Source organism: Sus scrofa, chromosome 17, assembly GCF_000003025.6.
Source record: "Sus scrofa isolate TJ Tabasco breed Duroc chromosome 17, Sscrofa11.1, whole genome shotgun sequence".
Classification (NCBI taxonomy): domain Eukaryota; kingdom Metazoa; phylum Chordata; class Mammalia; order Artiodactyla; family Suidae; genus Sus; species Sus scrofa.
The window spans coordinates 25,700,125-25,727,917 of record NC_010459.5 but is presented as its reverse complement, the minus strand read 5'-3'; the positions used below and the strand labels follow the sequence as shown (position 1 = coordinate 25,727,917).

Sequence of the window (27,793 nt, the reverse complement as noted above, 5' to 3'; positions counted from 1 at the left end):
TAGAAGAAATTTTTTTTTTTTTTGTCTTTTTGCTTTTTCTAGGTCCGCTCCTGCGGCATATGGAGGTTCCCAGGCTAGGGGTCTAATGGGAGCTGTAGCCACTGGCCTTCGCCAGAGCCACAGCAACGCAGGATCGGAGCCGCGTCTGCGACCCACACCACAGCTCACGGGCAACGCCGGATCCTTAACCCACTGAGCGAGGCCAGGGATTGAACCCACAACCTCATGGTTCCTAGTCGGATTCGTTAACCACTGCGCCACAACGGGAACTCCCAGAAGAAAATGTTTTTGTTTGTCCTCTTACTTGAGTTACTGCTTTGCTTACATCCAACTCTCCTCAACGGCCCGTCCTTTCTAAGTGTTCTGTTTGTGATCCTGGTCTGACACACTGATTGACTAGATTGGAGAATAGGACCTAATTAGTTTTCAAACTTTTCTTTTAGTTGAAATACCTCCATTCCTTCATGCCTACCTTGCCAAATGAAATCTTACACCAAATCCCAATTTATAAAAGAAGATAGAGAACCTATTATCTTTGAAGTGGAGGAAAAACCTCTACTTCATCATCTAGCATTTCCCTTGAGGCAAGAAATGGAATTTTAGGGTGCTGAGGAACTGGTTTGGCCAACACAGGATGTGACATTCTATTCTAAACGATGAGGATATTGACATAAACAGTAGGCCTTCCAAACACTATAGAATATTGGTTTAAAGAACATCCCCACTTCCCAGATGAAAATAAAAAGATATGCAAAGGAAGGATCACAAAATAGTGGGAAATTGCCGTTTTAGTTCTGGCTTTCACATTAACCAGGTAGAGGGAATCCAGGCTTGCTCCTGGCATCTCAGATATCAAGACCTAAAGGGACGTTTTGGAGTTTAACTAATCTACTCTTCTCATTCTATAGATAAGGAAACTGAAAACTGGGAGATAAAACAGTTTGTCCAAGGAAACTCGGCTGGTTGGTATCAGAGCTAGTGTTAGAACTCAAGAATGACCTCAAGCTGCCCTCTCTCCTTCATGCTCTTTTTTCTCTAGTAGGCATTTATTTGAGTCTCTTTCCGCACAATACATTTGAACCACTTCGGTGTTCTTATATTCTCTGGGAGGGCTTTCTCCTGTCATTTCTCTGAGGCATCCTTACAAACTAACATCCATTAAGCTATTCTTTATGTGGGAGTGGGCTGCTTTTCCTCTTTAAGGGGAGCGGAAAATGGAAACTTGTTTTGTCTTACCTGTTTTCTCTCAGGCAATTAGTTCTTTATTGCTAAATGGGACATACTTGCCACAGAAAAGATGGAAAACACAACAATTTGGGGTACAGATAATGGGAAACCAATTAGATAAACTCTAGCAATTGGATTGTTACTCGGACATGAATCTCTTTGTCTAGCTGCCTTTAACTCATTTCTAGAGCTGGCTTCAGTCATACCCTCTCTTCAACCAACAAGGGTTTGAAACTACTGGAAATGGTAGGAATTCAATTCTTCTCATTTTCTCAGTTCCCTTGACTTGGGCTTAAGAGCACAAAGCTTGTTTATAGATTAAGATGTGATCACAAATGGCTAAACCAATTTAAAAATACTCATAGAGAGTTTTAAAGTGTTTTTTTATATTTTTTTTGTCTTTTTGCTTTTTCTAGGTCCGCTCCTGTGGCATATGGAGGTTCCCAGGCTAGGGGTCTAATCGGAGCTGTAGCCACTGGCCTGTGCCAGAGCCACAGCAATGCAGAATCCGAGCCGCGTCTGCAACCTACACCACAGCTCACGGCAACGCTGGATCGCCAACCCACTGAGCAAGGGCAGGGACTGAACCCGCAACCTCATGGTTCCTAGTCGGATTCGTTAACCACTGCGCCACCACGGGAACTCCCTGTTGTTGTTTTAACGGCTACACCAAGACATATGGAAGTTCCAGGGCCAGGGATTGAATCTGAGCCACAGCTGGGGCAATACCAGATCCTTAAACCCAATGCTCTGCAGGGCTGGAGATTGACCTGAGCTGCTGCAATCAGATTCTTACCCACTGCACCACAGTGGGAACTCCTAGAGTGTTTTGTTTTGTTTTTGTTTTTTTTTCAAATTTTCTTGGGGCTTATCAAATTCCAAACATAACTTTGTCTCATAAAACATTATCTTAAGAAAATCAGTAGCCAGCTAGACCTACTTATTTTAACCATTTGTTTATGTCATCATTAAGGAACACTGATTAGCCTCTTTTAGCTAATCACTGAATACAAATCATTTTGGAGCAGTGGTTTAAGGAGTGAGGAATTACTTTCTAGATAGATTTTGAATCTTAATAGGAAATTATTTTAAGAACTCTATCTTTCTGAAGTCCATGAAAAGGTGATCAAAGTTGAATCAACACAGCTTGGATTTTTATAATATTAACTGGGGATTAAGTTTCTTTCCTTTGAGTTTATAGTCAAACTTGATCTGTCTCACAGCTTTTATTGTTCCTTAAAATTAAAAAGAAGTGCTCAACTCAGATTCTCCTCTTGCCATGCCAAACAGAGGCTGTTTCCCAGAAACTTTGCCTAGCAGCTCCCAGAACCGAGTCTTGGCTGTGAGATATTGCCTAGCTGAGCCTGAGGTTTTCGGAGCTTGGTTCTTACCCCTCCTGAGTCAAATGCAACTCCCTGCTGTAAAATACACCACCCAGCCTGGATAGACCAGTGGTCAGTTGAGATAAAATTCATGGCACTCTTAATTTCATAAGCTCATGTATGCACCATGAATTTCAATACTCTTCAGAAAAAATAGACTAGAGAGGGAGAAACTGAAGACATGTTCTGTTGATATCTATAAGGGGTTCTAGGAAGAAATAATTATGGGGATAGCCAAGATATTGGTAAGATGTGAATGAGGTTAGTCTCTGCTAGACCTCTGACCCCCTTCCTACATTGTCATTCCCCTCTCTCCTTTGCTGGTCCCCAATTGCCTTCCAGACTTCTAAATTTTAGAATGCCCGAGAGCTCAGTTCTACACACGTTGTCTTCTCTATTTACACTCATTTCTTAGATAATCTCCACTAGTCTCGTGCCATTGAATGTTATCAATTTATGGGCAACTCCCAATTTATGTCTCCAATGCCAACTTGTAGCCTTCATTTTAAAATCCATTTGCTGGTTTCTGTCGTGGCACAATGGTTAACGAATCCAACTTAGAACCATGAGGTTGTGGGTTTGATCCCTGGCCTTGCTCAGTGGGTTAAGTATCTGGTGTTGCCGTGAGCTGTGGTGTAGGTTGCAGACGCGGCTTGGATCTGGTGTTGCTGTGGCTCTGGCGTAGGCCAGTGGCTACAGCTCTGATTAGACCCCTACCTGGGAACCTCCATATGCCATGGGAGTGGCCCTAGAAAAGGTAAAAAGACAAAAAAAAAAAAAAATCCATTTGCTTATTTTACCTATCCGCTTGAATACTCACTGCAGCTCTCAAATGTTTCACATGCTTAAAGCTAATCTCTTGATTCCCTACCTACTCCCAATCAACCTGCTCCCTGCCCCCCCCCCTCCCCGCACTGGTTTATCTACACAAATGCCATCTCCATCCTCTAGTAACTCAGGCCAATGACTTTGGAGTTACCTTTGACTTCTCTATTTCTCTCCCATTCCTCATCTAACCCATCAACAGCGAGTCAGCAAATTTGAGGACTCCACCTTCACAAAATATCCCTAAATCAGACTCTTTTCTCTTCACCTCAACCAACGTCTAACCTGGCCAAAGCCACCATCTTCTTTCTTCTGAAATGTTGCAATCACCTTGCACTGTTCTCCAAGATATTCAGTGTGCACACCCCCCCCCATGCCCTCCCCATAGTCTATAATTCACCTCAACGCAGAGAAATCCCATCTCATTCAGAGTCAGCCCAAAGTCCTTACCCTGACCTATACTGTCCTCTGGGGTCTTGCTTCCTTACCAACCTCGTTTCTTTTCCTGTTCTCCTTGGCTCACATCTTCCTAGGCATTCTTGCTTTTCACAGAACACATCAAGTGTGCCTTGGACCTGAGGGCTTTACCTTTGCTGGTTCCTCTGCTTCGAACACCTTTTCTCCAGATAGCCACATAGAAACCTTCTTTAACTCCTTCAGGTCTATATTTAAGTGTCACCTTACCCGACATTATCTTACTTTTGAGAAAACAGTAACACGCCTCCCCTGGCACTCCCTCGTCCTCACTGTTTTCTCTATTCGTCCTTATAACACGTTCATCATCGTCATGCAATTGCTTTATTCTTCTGGGTTTTGTCTCTGTCCTTCATCCCCATCAGTATATAAGCGGCACAGGAGGAACACGTTCTCTTTTCTTCACTGTTGTGTCCTAGGACTTAGAACAGTGCCCAGCATATAGTTGAGCTCAGTAAATATTTTCTGAGTGAATAGCTTGCTAGCAAGCAACTAGATAATGGAATTATAGTGTGAGTTTAATAAGCATAACAAAATGCTCATTTTTTTTTAGGCAATATGAGACATTTAGGTATTTAAAGACATTTCCTTTTGCATCCTGGGGAAGGCTGGGGAAAGAATGAGGCAAGGCAGGTCAGGAGAGATTTGCCTTAAAAACACTGAAGATTTTGCCAGAAAGTCCTAAAAGTTTGCCAGCTCGCCATTTGAGAGTCTTCATCTTGTGAGGTATAAAGACGATGTAGAAGCACGTGGCTTTTTTTTTTTTTTCCCCACACTGGACTTTGTTAGACTTCTCCCAAAGAATGTTAAGCCTCTGGGCTTGCTGCAGTGATGTCTTACAGAGTGTTCCTCCTTCTGTTTTGGTACGCGTGGCAGCGTGAGCAGAAGCGGAAATTTAAAATATGCTAACAACATCGAGGAAAAAAAACCTGGCTTACTCCTTAGCAGCTTTCCCTGTGCCTCTTTGAATCCATAGCAAACACTTCTCCCCTGTTCCCCACAAACGGTTCATTATAGCACTAGCGGCTGCTCCTGGAGGCAAAGAGCCAGCCACATCTGCAGTACTAATAGGAGATATGGGAAGTCCTCCCTGCTATGTAATAAAACAAGCAGATTAGGGCAGATTAGCTTTTCCCACAGGCGAGAGCATCACTAAAGGCATCTCTTCCCTCCTTCCTCTCCCAACACATTTCTCTTTGTGCCAGTGCTGTCAAGCCACTTTCAAAAATGAATACCCCAGAAAGGTTTACACCTGTAGAACGTACCTCTCTCTTTTTACTTTTTAAAAATTTTATGGCTGCATCCCTGGCATACGCCATATGGAAGTTCCCAGGACCAGGGATTGAATCTGGGCCGCAGCTGTGACCTACTGGATCCTTTAACCCGTCGTGGCTGGGGCTCAAACCCAAGCCTCCAGAGTGACTGGAGCTACTGCAGTTGGATTCTCAACCCACTGAGCCACAGTGGGAATTCAGTGAGCCCATCTCTTAATGAGGCATCTAGAAAATGAACCTGGTCATCTGGGAAGCTACATTGGAATCTTTTCTATCTGGGTTTCTCAGTTTCACCCTTTGGGCTCAAAGGGTCAAAGTTGTGTGCTTACAGATTGATGTTTCCCTCAGAGTTCAGTGCAAACCCAAGAGGAGGGCAGTGAGGGGAAGCTGGGCTGCCTAGAGAGAGCTGCTGACCCTAGAGCATGTCAGCTCTTCCAGAAAGTTCAAGGAACAGGGAAGGAATTTTGGCTCCCATGATTCTGGTGTTACTTTCATGATTATGTTGTATCACTTAGTAAAAGAGATGTTGTGGAGTTCCTGTTGCAGGTCAGTGGTAATGAACCCAACTAGTATCCATGAGGACATGGGTTCAATCCCTGGCTTCACTCAGTGGGTTAAGGATCTGGCGTTGCTGTGGCTGTGGTGTAGGCCAGCAGCTGCAGCTCCGATTCCACCCCTAGCCTGGGAACTTCCATATGCCATGGGTACAGCCCTAAAAAGAAAAGACAAAAAATAAAAAATAAAAACAGCAAAGAAATAAAAAGGTGATGGATGTTCACTAAACGCATTTTAAAAAAAGGGATGTTGTAGATGCAATTAAGTTTTGTAATCTGTTAAGATTAAGGGAGGGAAATTCTGCTGGGTTATCTGAGTCCAACAGAATCACAGGAGCCCTTATGCAGAAGAGGAGGCAGAGGGATGAGGCACAAGAAAGATTTGATGTGTGTTGTTGGCTTGAAGAAGGAGGGAGCCACATGAGATCATACGGTGCATAGCATTCTTAGAAACGTCTTTTAGACACATAACTCCCGGTGACAGAATCTGTTTCCAGCAAGCCAAGCTAAGATGCTATCTTTGTTTACTTTTTTGTGGAGAAATTGCATTGTAGGGATAGAGTTCTGAAGTGTAAGCTCTGCGTGGTCAAAATTAACTTTGAAAATTTCTTAAGAAAGTTAGAAATCAATATACTGTGTCTCGATACATCACTAATGTGTGCAATTTCTTTCCACAAGAAATCTGGTCCTGTATCATTGTTCACACAGCAGATGAACACGTTAGCTTGTGCTTAGGAAATATTTTGCATCAAAAGTATTATCTTTTTTGTTTTTTAGGGCCGCGCCTGTGGCATGTGGAAGTTCCCGGGCTAGGGGTTGAATCAGAGCTGCAGCTGCTGGCCTATACCACAGCCACAGCAACACCAGAACCCAGTCATGTCTGTGACCTACACCACAGCTTACAGCAACGCCGGGTCCTTAACCCACTGAGCGAGGCCAGGGATCAAACCTGTGTCCTCATGGATACCAGTCAGGTTCCTTATCACTGAGCAACAAGGGCAACTTCCAAAAATATTATCTTTAAATGCTAAAGTCTCTCACCCAGAGGGGCAAAATGCTCCCACTATGAGTCAGGAGGGAAAGAGGCCGCTTGCACACTCACCTGACCCTCGTTCACAACCACTGCAAGGCACATGCTTGTGGAGAAGAACAGTGAGCAGAAGTGCCCCCCCTTGTTGTTATCCCCTCCTCCCTTTTTAGTTTTCATTTATAGCTGAGTTCATTGAATTCATATAAGTTACATAAACTAATGACACCATTTTATTTCCACTACTTTTTTTTTTTTTTTTTTTTTTTGCTTTTTAGGGCTGTACTTGTGGCATATGGATGTTCCCAGGCTAGGGGTCTAATCAGAGCTACAGCTGCTGGCCTACACCACAGCCACAGCAATGCCAGACCCAGCCTACATGACAGCTCATGGCAACACAGGATCCTTAACCTGCTGAGCGAGGCCAGGGATCAAACCTGAAAACTCATGGTTCCTAGTTGGATTCGTTTCTGCTGTGCCACGATGGGAACTCCTCCACTATATTATTTTTGATTTAGGGAATCCAATTATTTATATATTTACTTTCGGCTGCACCCACAGCAAGTAGAAGTTCCCTAGGCCAGGGATCAAACCCTGTGCGACCTGTGCCACAGCTGTAGCAATACTGGATCCTTAAACAATTGTACCACAAGGGAAATTCCAGAGAATCCAATTACTGATTAGTGAGAAAAATTTTTTTTTTGGCTGCTTCATGCAGCAGCTTGAAGTGGGATCTCAGTTCTCAGAACTAGGAATTGAACCTCGGCAGCAGCAGTGAAATTGCTGAGTCCTAACTGCTAGACCACCAGGGAACTCCTAATTATTAATTAGTGAGAACAACTTTTTGAAGAATCACAAATTCATAAGCAATATCAATCCCTATTTATCTATTTATCTATTTTGATATTTAAAAAATAAGAAATCAATTTAATAATAAGAGTGTAACCATGAAGCAATCTAAATACGTAATTCAATATTACATACAAAACAATTTACATTACTTATATGGACTATAATTTCAAGAAAGTTCTTTCATTCTCCCTTATGTATTTATTTTGCAGTTTCTTTAAAAAAATTTTCTTTCTACTATTAACCGGACTAATAACTATTACATATGGGCTGTGTATTTTGTATGTTTGTTATTTTGCTTTTTGAATCTTTTAAAATTGTAGTATAGTTAATTTACAACATTGTGTTAGTTTACAGCAAGGTGATTCAGCATATATTTATATATTCTTTTTCAGGTTCTTTTCTGTTGTAGATTATTACAAGATATTGAGTATAAGAGTTCCCTTGTGGTGCAGCTGGTTACGGATCTGGCGTTGTCACTGCAGTGGCTCAAGTTGCTGCTGTGGTGTGGGCTCCATCCCTGGCCTGGGAATTTTCACATGTGGTGGTGGGCTGGGCACTTGTGGCATATGGAGGTTCCCAGGCTAGGGGTCAAATAGGAGCTGTAGCCACTGGCCTACACCACAGCTACAGCAATGTCAGATCCAAGCTGCATCTGTATCCTCTACCACAGCTCAGAGCAACACTGGATCCTTAACCCGCTGAATGAGGCCAGGGATCGAACTTGCATCCTCATGGGTGCTAGTCAGATTTGTTTCCATTGAGCCACAACGGGAACTCTAAAAAAAACTATATTGAGTATAGTTCCCTGTGCTAAACAGTAGGTCCTCGTCTGTTATCTATTTTATCTGTAGTAGGTGTATATGTTAACCCCAAACTCCTAATATATCCCTCCCTACCCTTTCCCCTTTGGTAACCATACGTTGTTGTTGTTTTAATGTCTGTGAGTTTATTTCTGTTTTGTAAATAAGTTCATTTGTATAATTTTTCAGATTCCATGGATAAGCTATATCATATGGTGTTTGTCTTTGACTTATTTCATGTAATAATAACAATACGATAATCTCTAGGCCCATCCATGTTGCTGCAAATGGCATTATTTCATTCTTTTTTTATGGAATTTTTGTTGAAGTCAGATCTGGTATGGAGAGGGCTCATGAGTTTTATTATTTCTTTCCCATCAGGTATGGTTGTGTGACCCCACAGAAGTCACTTCCCCTCTGGGTCTATTTAATATCCATGGTAAAATTATATTTTAAAGCTTCAAGGCAAAAGGTTGCATCAGTGTTTCCACTGGAATCTTCCTGCTCTGTAATTCTCTTTGTGCAGAGAAGCAGAGAACATTAATTTATGACAGAGAGGCACCATGAAGTATGAGCACCTCTTAAAAACCATGGGATATTCAAGAAGTCCTGAGCCTCCCTAAACTCCCATTTCCTCATCTATAAACTGGGAATCTGATACAGATGATGTCAAGGTTTAATGAGATGATGCCGGCTAAATCCTTATCCCGGGCTGGGTGATAGGATTTGTAGCAGGAGTTGTTGATGTCATCCCATTATTCTCTCAGTCCTCCTCTGAGTTCTCCCGCCACTGCTGACAGCTTCTTGGGTTGAGCATCTTCATTTCTGCCTCTCTGCTTGAGGACTTTCTCCAGCATCCTGATGCTTGGTCAGCCTGTGCGCAGAGCAGTGCAGAAGTGCCAGGGATTTAACATCCTGGGATGGCTCACAAATGAAAAACAGAACTAGCGGATTCATTGCTGGGCAGCTGCCTTCCTTGTGGGACAGCTCAGAAGCACAAGCGACACAGCACCTTCAGAGAGTGCTCTGTGGGACTGAGCCTCAGCTGCCTACAATGCAGACCTGTGGAAAAATTCACCCTCTATTTGCTTTCCTCACTTTCCTCCCTCCTTTTACTCTTTCCTTCCTGTGTCTGAGGATCCACCACACAAACAAATGACGCTCTTTCAAGTCCTTGTCTCAGGGTTTGCTTTTTGCAGGAACCCAAACTAAGACTGCAGCGTTCAACAGACACTGACCAGTCTTACAATTGTTATCAAATTAAACTGAGAGGAAACACCAGAGCAATCCCCTCCAGTCTCTTCTTACTCAGTGGTCTGGTTCCTGCAGAAATGCCAAGATCTGGAAGGGTTGTGTCTTTTGCTTTCTTTTCACCCATGGGCAGAGGGTCACTAGCTGGCTGGCAGGGCAGAGACGTCTGAGCACAGAAACCTTCCTAATGGATTTCTCTGATGGGTACTCACTTGCATTTGTATTTCATTTTTTATAAAGCAGCTTTCCTCTTGACGCCTGAGAGGCACATTCTAAAAGCTGATGTTTGCTGCTTCCGATTCCTGATGAGAGGAAATAAAGTGGGGCGGGGGAGGGGGGAGACCAAAGGAAGGGAGGGAGAAATAATATCTGCTTAACTTTGCCACACACACTCCTTTTGAAGTTATTTGTCTTATCAGGGTGGGTAATATGGTTCCCTTTTTTTATGATAGAAAATTGAGCTATGAGAAAAACAGGAAACGTTCAGGTCACATGGTTCAAGTAATATTGAGACAACTGTTGAGAGATGCATTTGGGGCTTCCCAGGCTAGTGGTCCAATTGGAGCCACAGCTGCCGGCCTATACCACAGCCACAGCAATGCAGGATCTGAGCCGCGTCTGCGAACTACCCCACAGCTCACGGCAACACGGGATCCTTAATCCACTGAGCGAGGCCAGGGATTGAACCTGCATCCTCATGGATACTAGTCAGGTTCTTATCCACTAAGCCACAATGGGAATGCCATAAAAAATTTTTTTTTATTTAAAAAATTTTCCTGTGCCTCTCTCTCTTTCTCTATCTTTTTCTGTACCATCTAACATCAACCTAGTTTTCTGTCAGTTGCATAAATCTCCAGTTTAACTTGATTTCTCTGTTTACAGTAGACATCCCAGAGGCACCCATGAAAGCTTGTGGTCCCACAAGGTCTCTCTAAGGAATTTTGGCTAATTTGTACCTCAGAGGCCTCCAGAGTTAAAGGAATTTCATTCTACTTTCAAACCCTACCATTGGCCAACTCTGTACTTGCACAGCTCTATCTGTGGACCATAAAGCTGTAATGATCATGCCTCATGGACAGTCTTCTCCCTGTGAGACTCCCGATTTCAAATAGGTGGTTCCCTTGTCTGACCAAGGGATGTAAATCCAGGGTGGAAAATCAGGCCTCACCATTTTGAGGAGTATGCGTTGCTGTTGAGCTCTCACAAACTCCTGTGTTTGAGGCACATAGCAACCTCTTTGTTCCATTTCAAGACAGAATAACATTTGTTGGTCTAACTCATGCTACAGGGAAATGAAAAGATGAAGAAAAGGCTAGACCGTAATGAAAGATGATATAGGAAAAGGAATGTATGTATACGCATGACTGGGTCACTTTGCTGTACAGAAGTTGGCACGGTATCGTGAATCAATTATACTTTAATAAAAAAAAAGATGAAGAAAAGACAGCCACAAATGTCCTCTGGAATAAAAAGCTCTACAGAAATTCAAAATACTTTGAATTTGTTATGCTATTTATAATAAATTTACTATGTTTGTGTTTCTAAATTAGTAAAACATAGTTAAATCTACCAGCTTTCTTGTTTTCCCTCAAGAAGACATTCAGAAGATAAATTAGGGAATTCCTATACATTTCTTAGAAAAGTATCTCAAAACCTCAAACCTAACCATTTTAGATTTAACCATTATGAAGATAAAAAAACAACCTATTAACAACAACAAAAATAACTGTAGAAAATAGAAACAATTTTTTTTAAGATATAAAAAGTGAAACCAACCAAATAAACCAAACTATTTGGTGGGGGATGGGTGTAAATTCTTTTTAAAAGGCACTAAAATTATCTAATTTCTATTTGTGGGGAGCACGCCCTCCACACATGGAAGTTCCCAGACCAGGGATTCAACCTGCACCACAGCAGCAACAACACCGGATCCTTAACCCAGTGTGCCACAAGAGAACTCCTCTAATTTCTATTTTTACCAGTCCTCCAGGCTGAGAGGCTCTCATGCCTTTACTGTGATGGTAAGCAGAGGACACACCCACTGGAAGAAGGTTTGGTTAAAACCAAAATGAAAAGTGAGGAAAGGTAGGAAAGACGTTTTTCTCCATGACATGTTCTATTTGAAAGTAGATTTTCCAGAAGACAGTTGAGGTTTTTTTCCTTCTTTTCTCCAACATTTTTTTTTTTTTTTTTTTAGGGCTGCACCTGTGGCATATGGAGTATCCCAGGCTAGGGGTCCAATCGGAGCTACAGCTGCCAGCTTACACCACAGCCTCAACAACACAGGATCCAAGCTGCGTCCGCAACCTACACCACAGCTCATGGCAATTCTGGATCCTTAACCCACTGAATGAGGCCAGGGATCGAACCTACAACCTCATGGTTCCTAGTCAGATTCATTTCTGCTGTGCCACAATGGGAACTCCTCTTCTGCAACTTTTAATCGAAGTACAATCAGCTCTCTGTATCTGTGGATGCGGAACCAATGGATACAGAGGACCAAATTTGCAATGCGATTTTATTATTATTATTATTATTTTTTAAGGTCGCACCCACGGCCTATGGAGGTTCCAAGGCTGCAGGTTGAATTGGAGCTACAGATGCCAGCCTATGCCACAGCCACAGCCACAGCAACTCCGATCTTTAAACCACTGAGCAAGGCCAGAGATCGAACCTGCAACCTCATGGTTCCTAGTCAGAATTGCTTCTGCTGAGCCACGGCAGGAACTCCTGCAATGTGATTTTTACATAATGGACTTGAGCGTCTGAGGATTTTGATATCTGTGGGGATCTAGGAACCAATTCCCTGCAGATACTGAGGGACAATTGTGATCAAATAGTTATCTAATATGAATCAAAGGAAAGGCATTATAAAAAATTACTGACTGCTGCTAAGTATTTGCAAAGGATTAGAGGCTAAGAGTTTACTCATTATGACAAAATTTTATGTAACTTGTGGAGGAAGAAGGTAAATGAATTTCTTTACTCGTTGGAGCTGCTGAAGGACCAAAAGCAATTACAAGCTATTTCCAGCTTCCATCAACCACCTGAGTTTCAACTACAGTAATGAATCCATTCTTAAAAATAATATCAATTATTGTATATAAGTCCTTTGGACAAAGAAAGCCTGGTTCATCCATTACTCAGATTGCTATAAACATATCACACCAGTCATATCCAGTTAGTTTTAAAAAATAGACGAAATTTTCTTTTGTTTTGGTTGTACGGTTCTATGAGATTTTTGAAGGACTATCCAGTGAAACTAAATTTTATGGGGTTTTGGAGTGCCCTAAAAACTCACAAATATACTCAGAATAGACCCTTAAGGAGAAAAAATCGTTCACTGTGGGATCATGTGCTGACATCTATGTCATAAGACATGTGGATACACTTGGTTGAGAAAGAAGCTAGAAGATAACAGCTACCAAACATAGAGGAAACGTGAAACATTCTCTGAGGCTGGAGCACTAAGAAAAGTTTTCAGTGGACTAATAGGAGTGACTGACTTGATAAATTGAAACAGGTTTAAAAAGGATCCCCAGGGATATTTACCTGGTGAGTATCATTGTTGAGAAAAGGAATTATTTAATTCCTTGTAACCCTCAAATCAAATATAATTTCTCTCAGCAAATGACAATCATGTTATTTTTTTTAGCTTCTGCAATCAATCTTTTTCTTTTTAAAAATTTAATTTTTATTAGAGTATAGTTGATTTACAATGTTGTGTTGATTTCTGCTATATAGCATTAGTGATCCAGTCGCACCCATACATACATTCCTTTATTTTGTAAAATTGATGAGCTAACATAAAATTTATTTTTTATTAGATTTTTTAAAATTAGGGTATAGTTGCTTTACAGTGTTGAATCAATTTCTGCTGTATAGCATAGTGATCCATTCTCTCCCTCTCACTACATATATTTTTTTTGCTATATATGTCTCTCTCTCTCTCTCTCTCTATATATATATATATATATATATATCTCCTTTTTTTTTTTGTCTTTTTGCTATTTCTTTGGGCCGCTTCTGCGGCATATGGAGGTTCCCAGGCTAGGGGTCTAATCGGAGCTGTAGCCACCGGCCTACGCCAGAGCCACAGCAACGCAGGATCTGAGCCGCGTCTGCAACCTACACCACAGCTAACGGCAACGCCAGATCGCTAACCCACTGAGCAAGCGCAGGGACCGAACCCACAACCTCATGGTTCCTAGTCGGATTCGTTAACCACTGCGCCACGACGGGAACTCCTATATCTCCTTTTTTTAATACCGTCTTCCATCAACCTAAGAGATTGGATATAGTTCCCTGTGCTGTACAGTAGGACCTCATTGCTTATCCATCTTAAACGTACCAGTTTGCACCTACCAACCCCGAAATCCCCATTATTTGGCTTCCATAGGACCAGTGTGTGTTGCTTAATTGAATGATGTGAGTCTTTATGTTTTTGAACGTATTTTATTTCAATACTCTCTATGTCCAATGTGCAAATATGTTTCAACAGGACTGTGAAAAAGATGTCTTAAATAAATCTATTTCCTTTTTCAAGCACTTGTAGTAAGTATGGGATTTGATATGTACACCTGTGGACTGCCATTAGGTTTGACTTTAAGATTTGTGGATGCTGCTCTTAGTTTAAGAAAAGTTTAATACAACTCACAGAGATGTTGGATATGGATTATTTGTTCTTGACCCTCACGATGAGAAGGAAGTTTTGGTTTTAGGATTTTCTTTCAGCTTTGAATTTATTTATTACATCTTCAAATTATTTTAGCTACCCACTCTCCAAACACATTGTCCTTACTTTGGTGGTTGCACTGTGACTGTGAATAGGATCAGGAACACAGAGTGACTTTAGATATTAAAAACCAGTTCCTCATGAGATTCTCAGTGACATGACTTGAAAATGATGAAATGAATCTTTTACCCACAATAAAGAATGTATCTAAAGGAGGCTCTAGGAAGAAGTCTACAATTTTGTTTCTTAATGGATGCATAGTTTAGAATAGCAATAAAAACATGAGAAGAATAATACTATTTCATGGATTAAAATAAACCCTGAAGAAAAATTTTTAATCATCCATCCATTCATGTGACAGTCATTTATTGAGTATCTACTGTGTACTCAGAACTGCACTATGCAAAGATCTCAGAAATAAAAGACACAATTTTTGCTTTTTAGCGTCTAAATGATGTTACACAGCACTCTGCTAATCCTTTTAGCAGAAAGAAATGAAAAGGCAAGAGCATATCTTTACAACAATATGTATCAGAATCCATTTCTTAGCTATTGCCCTGTATGTTGATGAACAAATATAAACACATCGAAAGCAGCACTGTATTGACCTGGCCAAAATCACATGCAATCCCTTTCTAGTCTTTTTCTTTTCCTTAAATGTAAAACTTAGTTGTGAAATAAGGGACAAAGATCCTTGACATTTCTGTTCTGGAGCCAAAACAAAACCAAAAGTAATCTTGGTCATCTGTCTTTTTCTTCTTTATATCTTGGGCTGATAGGATATCTTGGTGGTTTCTTTGGATTAAAAGCTACCTGAGAGCCCTATAGAAGCTGAAACCCTCCTGGACTTACATTCATGGCTCTTTGGGCTCTGTATTCTCCTTCACAAGCCTGAGAACTGTGAGTGAGAGAGACCAGGAAGTAATGCAGAGACTGGAGAAAGAAGGAAGTTGAGGCTGTGATCAGGATTAAAGTGGACAGGTCTAAGGGACAACACTTTTCAAAGATGATAAAACAGCTTGCTCTTAAGACCTTGGTTCATAAATGTAACTTGCAACACCTATGCAGGAGACAGAAGAATTCTTTTCAGCTATTGGATCCTTTCAATTTCCTCTCTGTACCTCTATTTACTGTTCTTATTTGCAACCAGTTTGAATGTGCTCGGGAAACCCAAAATTGAGGTATCCCTACTCAGCGTATTTACCCTTTGTTTAAGGTCTGTAAACTCGCAGACTTTACAATATAATCCTTATATTTCTGATGTTGTACTGTTCATCATTGAAGCATTTGTTTGAGTAGTTGCCCATGGCAGTCCCCTAGTGGCTCAGTGGGTTAAGGATCTGTCATTGTCACTGCTGTGGCGAGGATTCAGTCCTTGGCCTGGGAATGTCTGCATGCTGTTGGTGCAGCCAAAATAAAGAGTAGTTGGCCCTTATTTTGCTATTGGCCAATGCCAAAATTGAATGACCATAAGACCATCATGCAGGAAAGACTCAGGCCTTAGTCTAACATTTTGAAATAAGGCAGTTATTATGAGCAGGGTTTTTTTTTTTTTTTCCTTATCAGGTGAAGTATTATTATGAGGTTTTATGATTTATTTCTTTTCCTAAAATGGCTCCATTGTTGACAGCCGCCCTGACATTTAACCTTGATGAGAAGGCAGATAAAAGATGCAGGAGATTTATGACCTTGAGCTCCCCGGCTATCTTTCGGTCTCCTCTGGCGAGGCAGATGGTGACCCTCACTAATCCGAGGCAGATGGCTACCGGGACACTTACACTGGGCAATGAAGGGGAAATGGAGGCCCCTTTTGATTAAAATGGTTACAATTTTGAGAAGAGAGACAAATGATTAGAATCACCACTGCACGATTTCCTTCCTTATTACCCATCCCATCTTATTTCTTCTCTTTTAGGAAATATCACTCTACACTCTAAGAGCTCGAATTTCAAAGATCATTCCAGGTAAGTGCAAGAATAAGAAAATCTTCAACTAATGGGCCTGAGGAGTCTCTCTGAACCAAACAATGGCTTCTTAGTTTCATTGTTCCTCAGCTCTTTCCTGATCCAAGACTTTTAAGCACCACTTTCCTCTGTCCCAACTTCTTTTATGTGCTTCTCTCTGAATGATTTTGGGGCAATGTCTTCAATCGAAGGGGAGGAGAAACCAAAGGAACTTTTAATTTTTTAAATGTAAATCAAAGTAAAATAATTGGCCATAAAGGGGAAGATCATGGAGCAGGTATGAAGCATAGGGAAAACCAGTGCACCTGCACCAGAGAGGCCATTATCTACTGCTGCCCACCTTGGATCCTCAGACAAGACAGGCAGGATCCCTCCCAAGGACATCCCCAGACCCTGAACTGGTACAGCCAGGCCCAAGGCTGTGATGACAGAAAAGAGAACTTCTCCCTTAGAGAACAGTGCCAGCTTCTACAATAGACCCCTTAAGGATGCTTGGCATGGGCTGAAGGCACAGGAAGGTTAAATCTTAGTGTGAAAGCAGAGTTAAAGTGTCTTCTCAAAGCAGTATTTCCACTCGAGGGAATGTGGGATCCCCTGGGTGGAGCCATTGAAGCTAAATTGCCTGTGGCCTGTCAGTTGGTGATCTGCTGGGGAGCCCATTTCCTCCGTGTTCCTAATTAAAGTCCACATTAAGTCCAGCCAAATGTTCACATGAAAAGCCCCATGAGAATGGTTCCAGATTCCATCAGTGCAAAAGGAGTCTCAAGTGTAAATCTCTCATCCAAACACCTGACCATCTTTAGATCCACTTAAAGTCCTGGGGAAGAAGTTATGAAGGCTTCTAGGTGCAGGGAGCAAGTTGCCTGGACCATTAAGTTCCCTTTTGGCGAACTGCATATAAGAAGTCAGAGTCTCCCAATCAGGTAGAGGGAGAGTATGTGAGGTTGGGAGAGGGAGGATTGACGACCAAAGTTCCTATTCTGAAAAAACAGGAAGCAGGAAACCTGGAAAAGGAGCAGCTTTATAGCCAAGATGATGTCTGGTTGCAGGAAAGTTGAGTTTAAGTTTCTGGGTGGGGGTTTGTGGGGAGAGTAGGAAATGAGACCTGCAGTCCGAAAGCAAGGTAAGGATTGGAGGTAAAAGTGGGTGTCTTGAGAATCAAGAAGATGTGGGATGTGGGATAAATTAGATCAGTAGGAACAAGTATAGGGTGAGGAGAGGGGCTGAGAACGTCCTGTGACTTCAGATAGGCAAGGATACGGAGAAGCCCGCTGCCTATTGTGAGCTGATCACTTGCGGGCCCACTCATTTTCCCATTCACGATATGGGGCATGGCAGTCTCCTTGGAGCCTGTGGATGTACCAGTAGAAACCTTCCATAAAACAACTCATTAAACTGCTTGGTGTCTTCCCATCTATCACAGGCCAAAACATGCTCCCAGGCAACCAGAAGACCTCACGCAATGATGCAGGAGAAAACAGCCAGATAAAGGGGGGGTACCACAACTTACTCACCTCTGCTGGCCTATCAAAGGTTTAACAATCATGTGTATGACAGAGAAGCAGAGAGTCCCTGGTACCACTCTGCAATCCACTTGGCCCATTGCAACACATCAAGTGGCTTTACTTTAAAATCCCTGCCAACTCCCTCATGCACTCCTTCAATGGGCTCATCTGAGGCAGCAGAGAAAGCAGGTTTGCAAGGAAACTCACCCTGGGGTCTCTCTCCAGCCGCTGCTTATGGTGTAGGCTGCGTCTTCTCTTGGCCTTTGCCAGGCCATTGTGATAAAAATGGTACAGGCCTTCAGCAAAAGGAAGCTGTGGAGAGTCAAACAGACACAGGCATGGTTAGCCCTGAACAGGGGCATCGGAACTGGGGTACGGGCCAGGGCTTCCCGGGATGGGGGTGTATGTGAGAAAGCCCCTGACAGCCTCCTATTATACCCGCCCTCTATTTCCCTACCATTGTACTCTTTCCCATTTTCCTACTTTTTCCTATGTGATGCCCATTCACCTCCTCTCCCCCAAACTTTCTCTTCTTTCTTCCATCACTTTAGTTTCTATCCATCTTTTGATCTTCTCTTTGCTTCCACGGAGCCTTCCCTTTATATTCATCCCCACACCAAATTCTCCATTCTCTTCCCTTCAATATCGCAAGAAAAGAAAACTACAGATGACTACCCATCAAAATGGGTCCCATTTGGACTACAGCGAACCATCCCTGCTAGGAATCTTTGATCCCAAATCCATGAGCATAATGGTTGTTGTTCTATGCTAATACATTTTGGCTTTATTTGTTACTCAGCAATGGATAATGGAAACAAATAGCTAGCTGGGAAAAAAAAGATTTTATTCCTTTATTTTTTAGTACTGTGCAGACTTGAGACTCTACAATAATATTAGCTCTGTCTGTCAGTTGGTGACACCAGCCTGGAGCAGTCCAGATAAGGGCCCTCCGGGGACATTCCTGGCACAGGAAGAGGGGGCCTGAGGCCAGAGAGGCAGATACTGGATGAACTTCAAGGGCACAGCAAGTTTGGCTAGGGGTCTGGAGTGCGAATGAAATCTTTTAGAACACTGTAGCTGTTGTAATTTAGTTCCTGTTCATTAAAAACCCCATTCTTCAGGGCAAATTAAACATAAATATTTCATGTGCATTTTCCAGGCTCAGTGGTTCTTGAATGTTTTCTATTCTTAACCCTGTTGATATACTCAAGGTAATGTTAAGATTCGATTAAAAAGGGGGTGGGTGGAGAAGGAAAGAAAATGTAAGGGTGTTAATGATTTGCTCTCTATGGTCTATGACCACTGTCGGGTGGTATGAACTTGGAGTTTACTTCCTAATCTGGAAGGCACGAAGAATCTGAGAATTATTACCACAAGAAAGGGAATTTGGGGTTATCAAGCACCAGTGAGTTTTGGTCGGACATTATTCTGGCTCTATTTTCCAGATTTTTTTAAAAAATTAAATTTAAATAGAGGCAAATGGAAAAATCTTTCTTACAGTTGAATTCCAATGAATAAAAGTAGAAGGAATTCTAATTAATAAAAGTCAAAGTAATGAATGGAAATTGAATATCACCTTTTGGAAACACCATAAATAATTGTGGCTGGCAAGTATCACCAAAGGATGTTAAAATTAATATAATGATAAACAAAGAGAGGGAGTTCCCTGTGTGGCATAGCAGAAATGAATCTGACTAGAATCCATGAGGATATGGGTTTGACCTCTGGCCTTGCTCAGTGGGTCGGGGATCTGGTATTGCTGTGAGCTGTGGTGTAGGTTGCAGACTCAGCTCAGATCCCGCATTGCTATGGCTATGACATAGGCCAGCAGCTGTAGCTCCAATTTGATCCCTAGTCTGGGAACTTCCGTATGCCATGGGTGTGGTCCTAAAAAGCAAAAACAAACAAACAAACAAACAAGCAAAACAACCAAAAAACAAAACAACAACAACAACAAAAAACCAAAAACCAAAAACCAAAACAAAACAAAAACAACCCAAAGAGAAATGTGTATTTTTACAGTGGAGAAACCTGACAGAAACTTCTTCAATCAAGTGATCTAAGTTAACCTCTCCAGGTATGAAACATACCAAAATCATGTGCCTCATGATACAATGCACTGAGAAGAAGCCATCACTTAACATAATTTTCTTGCCAAAAATACATAGCCTGTATTCATTCAGTCAGGAGGAAACATCAGAGAAACCCATATTGGCCAGTACCCTTCAAAATCTTCAAGTTCATAAAAGAGAAATAAGGACTGCAAAAACTTTCAAAACTGGGGGAGACTAAGAAGACAGGACAAGTCAATGCAATGCATATCGTGGATTGGATCCTGGATCAGAAAAAAGGACCTTAGTGGGACAATTGGAAAACATGTGAACAAAATCTTTGGTTCAATTAATAGTGTTATATCAATGTTTTTTCCTGGCTTTAATAATTGTACTGTAGTTACAGTTATTAAGATGTTACCTTTTGGGGAGGCTGGATAAAGGGCACATGGGAACTTTGTTGTTATTTTTTAAAAAAGTAATCTTTTCATTGTGGTAAAATAGATGTAATATAAACTTTTTCATTTTAAAAAGTTTCAAGGGTATAGTTTAGTGACATTAAGAATACCCACACTGTATATACACACAGTGGAATACTACTCAGCCATAAAAAAGAACAAAATCATGTCATTTGCAGCAACATGGATGGAACTAGAGACTCTCATACTAAGTGAAATATGTCAGAGAGAGAAAGACAAATACCATATGATATCACATATCTGGAATCTAACATACGGCACAAACAAATCTTTCCACAGAAAGTAAAATCATGGACATGGAGAACAGACTTGTGGTTGCCAAGGGGGAGGTGGAGGGAGTGGGATGGATTGGGAATTTGAGGTTGACAGATGCAAACTATTGCCTTTGGAATGTATAAGCAATGAGATCCTGCTGTATGGTACTGGGAACTATATCTAGTCACTTATGATGGAGCATGGTAATGTGAAAAAAAAAAGTATAATGTATGTGTAACTGGGTCACCTTGCTGTAACAGTAGAAAATTGACAGGACACTGTAAACCAGTTATAACGGAAAAAATAAAAATCATTATAAAATTTAAAAATAAATAAATAAATAAATCATCAGGGGAAAAACACAGAGAAAAGAATATCCACACAGCACAATCATCACCACTATGGATATGAAGAACTCTTTCCATCTTGATAAACTAAACTCTACATTCATTAAATGATAATTCCCTATCCTCTCCCCTCTCTAGCCTGTGGCCACCACCATTCTACTTTTTGTCTCTAAGAATTTTGCTACTCTAGATATCTCGTATAAGTGGAATCATACAATATTTATATGATTTTGTGACTGGTTGTGATTTTCCTCAGCTGAATATCTTGAAGGTTCATCCATGGGTAGCATTATCAGAATTTCCTACCTTTTTAAGGCTGAGTAACATTCCACTGTATGTATGTACCACATTTCACCTGTTCACCAACATTTGGGTTTCTTCCACCTTTTGGCTATTGTAAATAATGCTGCTGTGAACATGGGCGTACCTGTGCACTATTTTTATCACACATTTTTAAGACTAAAATTATTCCAAAGTTAAAGATTAAAAAACGAAAACATACTTTAAAAATTAAATTTGAATGTCCTTAAGAAGGCCATGTATTTTAAAATTTCAAGCCAGAGGCCCCACCACTTCCTGTTGTCACATACTGAAGTCACTTCACATGGTTATGTTACCTGAAGGCAATTGAGTTGCACCTCCAGCTTGATCTAACTGCCTCTTCTTTTTTAAAAATATATATTTTAGGGCCACACCTAGGGCATATGGAAGTTCCCAGGCTAGGGGTCCAATCAGAGATGCACCTGCTGGCCCACACCACAGCCACAGCCTCAGCAACTCGGGATCTGAGCTGCCTCTGAGACCTACACTGAAGCTCACTGAAACACCAGATCCTTAACCCACTGAGCAAGGCCAGGGATCGAAACTGCATCTTCATGGATACTAGTCAGGTTTATTACTGCTGAGCCACAACAGGAACTCCTAGCTGTCTCCTTTTATAGAGAAAGACACTGTGACTCAGGGAGGGGCAGGAGTTGTCCAGTTAAGAGGAAGTTCTTAAGAGTCTCCTGACTGTTAAGCCAGCACCCTTCCCACCACACTGCTTCCTTTGCAGTCTCCCTCTAGGTCTCCTCCCTGCCCCCTTGGTAACCATGGCTGTGAAGCCAAGAGATTGCAGGCTGGAATTTCTGACAAAGATGAGTGTGCCTCAAGGACAGTCAGGCTGGTGAGTGACATCCCCTTTGCTGTGTCCTTGGAACCCATGACCCAGGATTCCTTTTTTTTTTTTGTCTTTTTGCCTTTTTTAGGGCTGCTTCCGTGGCATATGGAGGTTCCCAGGCGAGGGGTCCAATCGGAGCTGTAGCCACCGGCCTGCGCCAGAGCCACAGCAACGTGGGATCCCAGCCACGTCTGCAACCTACACCACAGCTCACGGAAACACCGGATTGTTAACCCACTGAGCAAGGCCAGGGATCGAACCTGCAACCTCATGGTTCCTAGTCAGATCTGTTAACCGCTGAGCCACAACAGGAACTCCAACCCAGGATTCTTTGATTAGAAGCACTGTCTTGATGATGGGAAGAAATGGAGCGAATTGGCCTCATGGACCTGACATTGGAAACTCTGGCAATAAGCAGGCAAATTGATCACAAACTTGACAGAAGATTAACCTGCTGGTAATGGTTATTTTTCAGAACTCTTTTTGCCTCTTGTTTTTGGAGTGTAGGCTCCCAAACCACTACCCTCTGAATCTCTGAGAAGCAACTGTCTGAGGAGATGTTTGTGCAAACATGAGCCTACCATGGGCAGGGAAACACAGTTGTCGTGTGACTTATAGCAGTGCAAGGTACTTGCTGCCTATGCAGACCTCAGTGAAGTAGTGCTCATGCGTGCCTCCATTTCTTAAGAATCTTCCAAATAGAAAAGACACATTAAAACCAATCTTGAGTCCCCAAACCCTCACCTGGGTCCCAGTAAGAAACCTCTCATATATTTTAATACTTATTCTCAAATGTTTTCTTCATTTAAACACACACACACACACACACACACACACACACACACACACACACACACACAGAGTTTTCTTCTTTTATACCATCGCCTTTGTCTCTTAAGGCAAAATATGCATGGTTCCAGGGGAAGGAGAAAAAAGAAATGAAAGAAGAATTTACAGCAAATTGTCAGCTTGAAGGTTCAGGCTGGGTGAGAGTATAATAACGTTGCTAACTCAGACTTGCAGTTTTTAGAAAGTCTCATTATGCCACAAAATTTTATGGATCCCAGCAATGCTTCTCATTGCCTCTCTTCCTTTCTCTCTTGCCTCCTTTTCTGACTGATAACTGTGGCTCCAAGCGAGAGCTCCTCTCTGAACCCACACATTAGCTTTCCTCAACAGCAGGGAAGCCCAGGGAACTGGCAGCCAATTGTGAACAGATAAAAAGGAGAGTTAAATCCTCTTGGAGCTCACTGCCTGCTTTGCTTTAGACCTGAGTTCTTCTCCCTTAGGCAAGCCCTGGACTCTGGTCTGTGAATATGGTCTCCACCTCAAATTTTGTGGTCCTAAGCATTTACTTGTTTCAGGAATGCCCACTGCTTTTCACAGTTTCTCAAATGGGTCCAGAATCCCTCAACAGTTAGGATTGTCTGTTTCAGACCCATTTCCCTTTGGCAGCTTTGTGCATTGTGTTGATTTTCATGATGCTCAGTCATGTTTATTGGAAGTCTAGTTTGGTAGAACATTGGACATCATTCCACGTACAAAGAATTTTGAAATTATTTTCAAGAGGAGCTACTGTCAAGAGGCTTAAGGAATAAAAAATGGAAAACAAAATAATACATAAAGGATTGAAAACTAGTTCAGCTGACAACTGCTTGCCAATTTCAAGTCCTGCATTTTTACAAGAGAAGCTAGGCTCTGCATTTTACTGACATTTCCCAAGACCATTCTCAATTTCCCTGGATTGCATGCAATCTTTTATGGGCAGGGGATGGCACTTTGGAATCAGGATGAGGGGGGAAGGAAACTGGGGAGTTCCAGACTCCATCCTGCTGGTACTTACAGGATGATGAGGAAACACACAGGAAAACTATATTGTGCTGCAGACAGAAACAAATAATATTGTAGAAACAAAGAAGGATAGAATTAGGGAGATTATGCCTGTGAATTAGACAAGGGAAGGTAGGAAAAGGAGAGGAGAAGAGAGGAAGGGGTGGCTTGAGAACTTTTGGGAGAGAAGCAGAGTCATTTGGTATGAGTTAGGTAGCATTAAAATACCTCTCTTTGCCTCAAAAAGTTCCTGCTCAGCCCTGTCCTAAATTTATTTTTTTGTGTATATTGAATACGTGCATGAAAGTCCAGTTACCTCTGGAATGGGTGACACCCTATGCCATGATCAGCTAAATGCCTCACTGAGATTTACTGAAAGGCTGGAGGCTTCTAGGGCCAGAAAGAAAGAGAGGAAACTTAAGAGAGGTGGTGGGGGTGGTGGGTACAAAAGGCATAGTTCCACCTATATCACACCATGGTTCAGCCTTAACAATCTCTTGTTTACAGGTTCTCAATGCTCACCTGTACTGACATGCATCTCACCCCCAACCAAAGTCCCTCCTTCTTAAAACCTAGACCTAGGATCACACATATTAGCTGTTTGAAAACTCTCATACCTTTCTGTCTTGCTTTGAAAAAAGAGATGGGCAAAAATGGGTCTGGAGAATAACAGGTAAGATCATTTTCTCTCCTGCATTAGACTCTTCCTTTGTTTTCTGCCTCCACAGGATCAATATTAATTGCCTCTGTTGTCAGGTTCTCAGGTGATTCTCAAAGAAGCTCAGAGAACAGGGTTAGCTGCTGAACATTGGAGAGATAGGCAACCGCATGGAGGGAGTCTGTAGCTCTGATGGTTGAGGAGCTCCAAGGGTCCTTATTAAGGTTTTCTAGCCTTGGAGAAAGGCTCTTGGGCACTTGAGTTTCAGTCACCTATCGACATGATAATGTGTTAGGAAACACCAAAAATCTTAGGAGCTTTCAACAGCAACCCTTTATGTAGCTTGCAACTTTCTGGGTCAATAATTTAAGGTCATTGAGTGGTTGTTCAGGTCTTGACTGGACAAATTCATGCATTTGTGGTCAGCTGCAGTTTGTCTAGTGGCTCTGATTCTGAGCACATGCTGACAGTTAGCTGGGACAACTCAGTTCTCCTCCACATGGTCTCTCATCCTCCAGGAGCCTCACTCAGGCTTGGTTTCATGGATGATGCAAAGTTTCAAAGGAAAATTCAACTGTACAAGAGACTAAGTGGGAACGTGTAAGGCCTCTTGGGTCCCAAGTGTGGAACTGGCACACTATCACTTCTGCTATATTCTTGTAGCCAAAGCATGTCAGAAATTAGACCAGTATTAGAACAGGGAGGACTGCAAATTTCCAGGGAAAATATAGGAAGATTAAGAATTGGGCCATCAATAAAATCAACCAACCTACTACCTCAGTCAGAGCATACCAGGAAGCCCAGCCTGAAGATACATCACAGATCAGCTCTAAGCATGTATAGAGGTGCTGGCTGATGCCTTGGAACTTTTTTTTGGTTCTGTTTTATTTTGTCTTTTGTCTTTTTAGTGCCGTGCCTGCGGCATATGGAGGTTTCCAGGCTAGGGGTTGAATTGGAGCTATTGCTCCCAGAGTCACAGCAATGCCAGATCTGAGCCACATCTGTGACCTACACCACAGCTCACGGCAATGCCAGATCCTTAACCGACTGAGTGAGGCCAGGGATCAAACCCACAGACTCATGGTTCCTAGTTGGATTTGTTTCCACTGTGCCAAGATGGGAACTCACTTCCTTGGAATTTTCTGATGGTCATCTCCACTCCACTCCACCCCCTTCAGCACATAGGACATCTCACCAACATATACAGATTTATTGAATCTTTTGAGGGTAAGGTGTAGATGGTATTTGTGTTTCCTAGGAATAGGATAATACATGTATCACAATCAGAAAACTAACTGATGTAAAACTATTTTTAATTTTAAAGACATCATTTATATTTTGTCAATTGTCTAAATAATATTCTTTATAGTTAAAAAAAAAATCTGACCCAAAGTTCAATCCAGGATCACATGTTGCATGGAGTTTCTATTTCCCTTTTAATCTAGAAGAGCTTCTTAGTTTTTCTGTCTTTGCCTTTCATGATCTTAATGATTTTATTTTATACAATGCCCTTTAACTGGAAATTGTCTGATGTTTTTCTCATCATTAGACTGAAATATGCATTTTGACAGGCTATCACAGCACACATGTAATGTATACTTCTTGTTACAATGTACATAGTCTTTTAAATGCAAGTGCCTTGAGTTTAGACTAACCACTCTGGGCTTACCTAACTAAGAGTGAATTTACAAACTGAGCACAAGACAGAGTTGCAGGCATATTCAGTGCTATTTGCTCACATATTTCAGAGCATCAAAATGCAAGGATACCAAAATAATTTTAAAATATAACCTATACTGACAACGAGCAAATGAAATTTGAAATTTAAAACACAATACCTTTTATATTAACACTCCCCAAAATGAAATGCATAGGTATAAACTAGTGAAATATGTATAAGATCTATATGAGGAAAACTACAGTACTCTGATGAGGGAGATCAAAGAACTATATAAATGGAGAGATATTCCATGTTCAAGGATAGGATGACTCAATATTGTCAAGACGTCAGTTTTTCTCAAATTGATCTATAGATTCAATGCTACTCCAATCAAGATCCCAGTAAGCTGTTTTGTGGATATTGAAAAACTATAAAGTTTACCTATAGAGCAAAAGACCCAGAATTGGCAATGCAATATTAAAGGGGAAGAGCAAAGTTGGAGGAATGACACTATGGGACTTTAAGACACATTATAAAGCTACAAAAATTAAGACAATATGGTATCGGTGAAAGAGTAGACTAATAGATCAATAAAACAGAGTAGAGAGCCCAGAAATACACCCACATAAGTATGAGCAATTGATCTTTGAGGGTAAATATAGATAACATTGGGTATGGTGATGCCCTTTTAGATACAACACCGAAGACACAATCCATAGAAGAAATAATCGATAAGCTGGACTTCAAAGAAATTAAAAACTTCTGTTCTATGAAAGACAATATCAAGAGAATTTAGAAAACAAGAGAGAAAATATTTGCAAAAACATAAAGGACTGCTATCCAACAATTACAAAGAATTCTTAAAATTCGACTATCAGAAAACAAAGAACCAAAGAAACAAATGGGCCAAAGTCCATGACAGATGCCTTGCCAATGAAGACATATAAGTGGCAAATAAACTTACGAGATACTCCTCATCATATGTCCTAAGTCATTACAGATTAAAACAACAATCACATACCACTACACATCTATTAGAATGGCCAAAATCTGGAACACTGACAACACCAAACGCTGGTGAGAAGGTGGAATAACAGGAATTCATATATTGCAAAATTGTACAGTCATTCCAGAAGACAGTTTGGCAGTTTCTTAAAAAGCTTAACATGTCTTTACCATATAATCTGGCAATTGCACTTTTTTGTATTCACCCAAATAAGTTAAAAACTCATGTCCACACAAAATCCTGCCCATGAATATTTATAGCAGCTTTATTCAAAACTGTCAATACTTGGACGTATTCACGATATCCTTCAAGGTGAATGGGTAAATAAACCATTCTAGATGGGGTATATCTAGATAATGGAATATTATTCAGTGCTAAAAAGAAATGAGCTACCAAACCATAAAAAGACACGTAACTAATGCAAAAGACGCCAGTCTGCAAAGTCAACATACTGTGTGATTCTACCTATCTGGAAATT

The 27,793-nt window shown here is 41.3% G+C and overlaps 1 protein-coding gene across 1 annotated transcript in view; it reads right to left on the bottom strand.

Annotated features, from left to right (window-relative positions):
* Positions 1 to 27,793, bottom strand: part of PCSK2 (proprotein convertase subtilisin/kexin type 2) — a 239,267-nt gene that overhangs the window by 192,773 nt on the left and 18,701 nt on the right. The window contains 1 exon segment of the mRNA NM_001004044.1: positions 18,078 to 18,182. Coding sequence (NP_001004044.1) covers positions 18,078 to 18,182 — 105 coding nt within the window.